The sequence below is a fragment of the Frankliniella occidentalis genome, unplaced genomic scaffold, assembly GCF_000697945.3.
Source record: "Frankliniella occidentalis isolate FOCC.00 unplaced genomic scaffold, Focc_3.1 Scaffold456, whole genome shotgun sequence".
NCBI lineage: Eukaryota > Metazoa > Arthropoda > Insecta > Thysanoptera > Thripidae > Frankliniella > Frankliniella occidentalis.
The window spans coordinates 66572-70710 of NW_026267574.1; the positions used below are offsets into that span (position 1 = coordinate 66572).

Consider the following 4139-nt stretch of genomic DNA (forward strand, 5'->3'; position numbering starts at 1 on the left):
ACGAAAAAATCGTAGAAGTAGCTCATAGTAACTCTTATTTATGCTAGAAGTATATTATGACGTGTGGAGTTTAAGTTTATGGAGATTGCGCTTCTCTTCATTGTGTACTTCTCACCACAGTACTTGTCAGACAAGGCTGGAAAAACCCTTGTGATAGATGCATATTAACTACCTATGGTTACTTTGACTTCCTTAAATATAAATTAAAATACTGTGTATTAACATATGTACCTTTTACAAAGCCTCCAGTCAAAGCAGAAAGGCGGTCTAAAAATTAATTTGCAAAGTTAACGTCTCTTCAGTTTTGTTGTACAGTAATGCTGTTTGTTATGTAACTCCATCTTTTGTGTAATTGTAATAGTTTGTAATCTGAAGTTTTTGATCAGACATGTTGATCATAATGTAATCATGTATGGCTGCACTAATGAATTCTCAAACGTCTGAAAAATGTAATGAGGTTTTCCGTACAGCACATTTTCTTCTATGCCCTTATGCCCAATTTTTGAATATGCCTCTCTGAGTACCCTAGAGTAAGTTGGCATGCTCTATAGACATTCTTGTCAGTGAAAATTATAACTTTTAAAATAGTTGAAAGCACTAAAAATGCATGAAATATTTCAAGAATTTTGTAGATAAGATTGTTCGTACTGTAAAGAGGAATTCATGCGTGTTAATAAAAACATTTGTCAGTATAACTCATCAACTCTTTTCAATGATGGGAATATTGAAGAAAGAGGCATTAAATTAGTTCCCAGGCTGATTAGTGTATCAATAAAATTAAATGAAGGGCTAGCAGCAAATTCAAGTACACTTTAACTTATGAATTGTCTTTATTTATCCTGTTCAACAGAAGACAGTATAGGGTCAATAAGTGTACAACTACTGCAGCTTAATGTTGAATAAGAAGAGAAAGACTCCCAGACGTTACCTGGCTTCTGCTGCTATCCTTTGCCGCTCTGCATTTCCACGCAGACGATATTGATGAGCTGTTTGAACAAAATAGAACACATCAGTAAGTGCATTCAAGTAATATCTTACTTTCTTCAAGAATGTAGTTGTTTTTACTTACTTGGTTCGGAAGGTGTGCACTTTTTCTTCAACTCCTTCACCTTGACCTTGCCCTCTTCCTTCACCTTCACCTTCCCCTTCTTCATCCCCTTCTTTGTCACCTTCTCTGCAACCTTCTCCGCTGTAACATTCTCCGCTGTAACCTTCTCCGCTGTAACCTTCTCTGCTGCAACCTTCTCCGCTGCTTTCCTCTTCTTTTCCTTTTTCCATTTCTTTCCCCTCTCTCTCCGGGATTTAAACCACCCGGCCCCATGCACTTTCTTCCCATCTGAATTAGACATTTATGTTAGTTCGTCCCTTGAAACAAATCTATGAGCAGAAATCACTTTAAATCATATAAATCATACAAACCTAACTTCTTCTTTTCCCTCCTCCTCCTCGTCTGCTCTTTACGTTTCTCACTGAAAGCAATTTTGAGAAGATACTGTTATGAAATCAATAATCAATTGCCTCAAATTTGTTTACATTACCTATTTGTGGCAAATGATTATAATTATTTTTGTTGATATAATTTTAGTTAGTCTAAATTTCTACAATTAAAACTCTTACTTACACTTGGCTGTCAACGACCGCATCTTCCATCTTTTCTAGCAGATCGTCTGCTCAGCTGTTCTTCTGCAACAAATGACTTCTGACCTCCCACCTGCCGCCTCGACTCCTTGCCTCCTCATCCCCCCCCCCCCCCCTCCTACCCACCCACTTCCCCCTAGCCCGCAAGTGAAACGTCAGGCGAAATTTGTCTGTTGACCGGACCAAATATTAATGTCTCTCTGGGGTTTTTCAAAATGAGATTTTCTAGGAAAACATTTGGTAACAATATTATAGGTTTTACTTTGCATATAATTTCATTTTAGCCATCTTTTGTTTCACCTGTATTGTGTATGTATCATCCATGCTTGTGCCGACCGACCAGGTTAGGTTACCGCGTCTTCTCCCTTGATTCTAAGCTCCTGGTGAAAAGTACAGAAACTGTCAGGATATTTATTCGTCATCATAATTTTGTTACAGAGTGGCAACACCTTAAAATATCATCTTTGATAAAGCCGCTCCTTCCGGATTGACAACAAGTACCTAGGTATTCTTGGACACAGGACACACATGATTTGTGTGAGAATATAATGTCACCTATAAGCGGCTTCTTGGAATTATTCTTGCCACATGTGAAAGCCTCCTGGAATGCCGTGACATTTTGTAACTGCAGGTTAGAAGTTGTTTCTATGAACAACTTGTGTAGCAATAAATCCCGAACATCTTCAGTCTTGATGATTTCAAGTCGAGGTGCTCCAAGATGTTTGGTTAGGTTATTGCAAGCAATAGTTATTTTCTAAGGAAAGTAACTGGTTTTGTTTTGCACAATGTCCAGGATTTGACTAATTGTAGTTGTTTTTTTGTATGTTTTGTACTTTCCGTTTTTAGAAGTGGACATTTGCCATAGCAATCATTCTTCTTTACCTTTTACCAAATGTATAATTTCCCTTTTCAACATTTTGCTCTGTTGCGTCAAGCTGAGTAAGTAAGCAGTAAGTTCATTCATTGATCAAGTAATCGACTTGGATTGTTGTTTAACTTCTGTGTTTTCCTATCTGTTTGCTAGTGAACCGATCTTCTACTGATTCTTATTTTGACTAGAACCAGAATCGTACTTTGGTGTTACTACAAGGATACAATTGTCAACAATGCAATGCAATGCTTCAACATGAAACATTCAAAGAAATTTTCATACTGTAGGGTCTGCTGAGGTGTGGTGAATGAAAAGAATATTCTGACACTAGACGATTTGAGGCAGGTTTGTGGTAATATCAAAGTTCGTTTGTTTATCATTATTTATTTTTACAATCTTTGTTTATTTTTAATAATTTTCTTTCAGTTTGGGATCAACAAATATGTGTCCTTGGTGTATACGTATTATATCTTATCATGACAGTTGTACAATGTTGATCCACAACTATTCTCACGAATGAGCTGCTTTAAGTAGTATCAAAGTTAAGTATAATCGTCGAGCAGAGGTAACATTTTGTATTATGTTGTGAATGACAATGACACTGAGCTCACCATCCTAACTAGTTATCATAAAGAGTTCGATGACAGGGCTCTTCTGTTTGTGAGGTACTGTGTTAATCCCTTGGCTGTGTGTTGTTTTTGTTGATTGTGTAATGGTTTCTGAAGGTTTAATTACTTTCGACTGAAAATACACAATCGGTAAACAACACAACTCTCATTGAGAATTAAGGCTGTGTTCTTTCTTAGTTGCTGTAATGGTTTGAAGGCGACATTGCTTTCGACTGATAATACAACGGTTAATTGAGAATACTTCAATTTTTCATCTCATTGAGAGCTCTACCATAGTCTTTCTTGATTGTGTAATGGTTTGAAGGCTTAGTCGCTATCGACTGGAAATACACAATCTAAGTGAGGGTATGGTTAGTGAACTAGCTTTACTGGTTTACACATTGCTAAGCATTGCTCCTTCAGCTTTTCTTTCTATTTACTTAAAGAAAACAAAGTAGTTCGATGATGAGCTCTGTATCAATTGAATGCTTGTTCGGTTTTATTTTATTTAAAAATAAAAAATAATTGTCCATGATAGTGCCACTTTTGATGATAGCAAGTGTGAGAGAATGTGGCTAGCTAGTATCTGACATGCGCATGGCATCAATGTGCTAGATGTCTTCAAATAGTTTCAATTCAAATGTTAGTCAATTGGATACCACATTACTTTATTAAATTTTCTTTTCCAGAAGTGAAGCTGTAGCCATAAGGAGCCGAAAGCTAGAAACCAAGGGTCCTGATCTGGATTTGTGGAAGCGAACTGTGATGAAATTATATCTGGTCTGATCCCCGGGATAAAATGTTAACTGAGGCAGGGCTGAGGTCACATTGCTGTCACCTGGGTACATCTGAGTAAAAACGCGATTAGCTCGCAATTGCTGATTCAGCCATATTCAGCTCTAAAAATGCTGAGCTGGGGACCATTCCGAGCTAACAATTAAGTGATGACTTTGTGCACATGTTTTCAGTATTTGCCAGCATCGAATACAGGAGCTGAGATTTGGTGACAATAACTGGCGTAG

At 37.2% G+C, this 4139-nt stretch overlaps 1 protein-coding gene across 1 annotated transcript in view; it reads right to left on the reverse strand.

Annotated features, from left to right (window-relative positions):
• Positions 1-6: 6 nt before the first annotated feature.
• Positions 7-4139, reverse strand: part of LOC127751378 (DNA ligase 1-like) — a 7789-nt gene continuing 3656 nt past the window's right edge. The window contains exons 2-3 of the mRNA XM_052274858.1: positions 1420-1492; positions 7-1336 (exon numbers count right to left, since the gene is read on the reverse strand). Coding sequence (XP_052130818.1) covers positions 1062-1336; positions 1420-1492 — 348 coding nt within the window. The 3' untranslated portion in view covers positions 7-1061. The remainder of the gene's footprint in view (positions 1337-1419; positions 1493-4139) is intronic.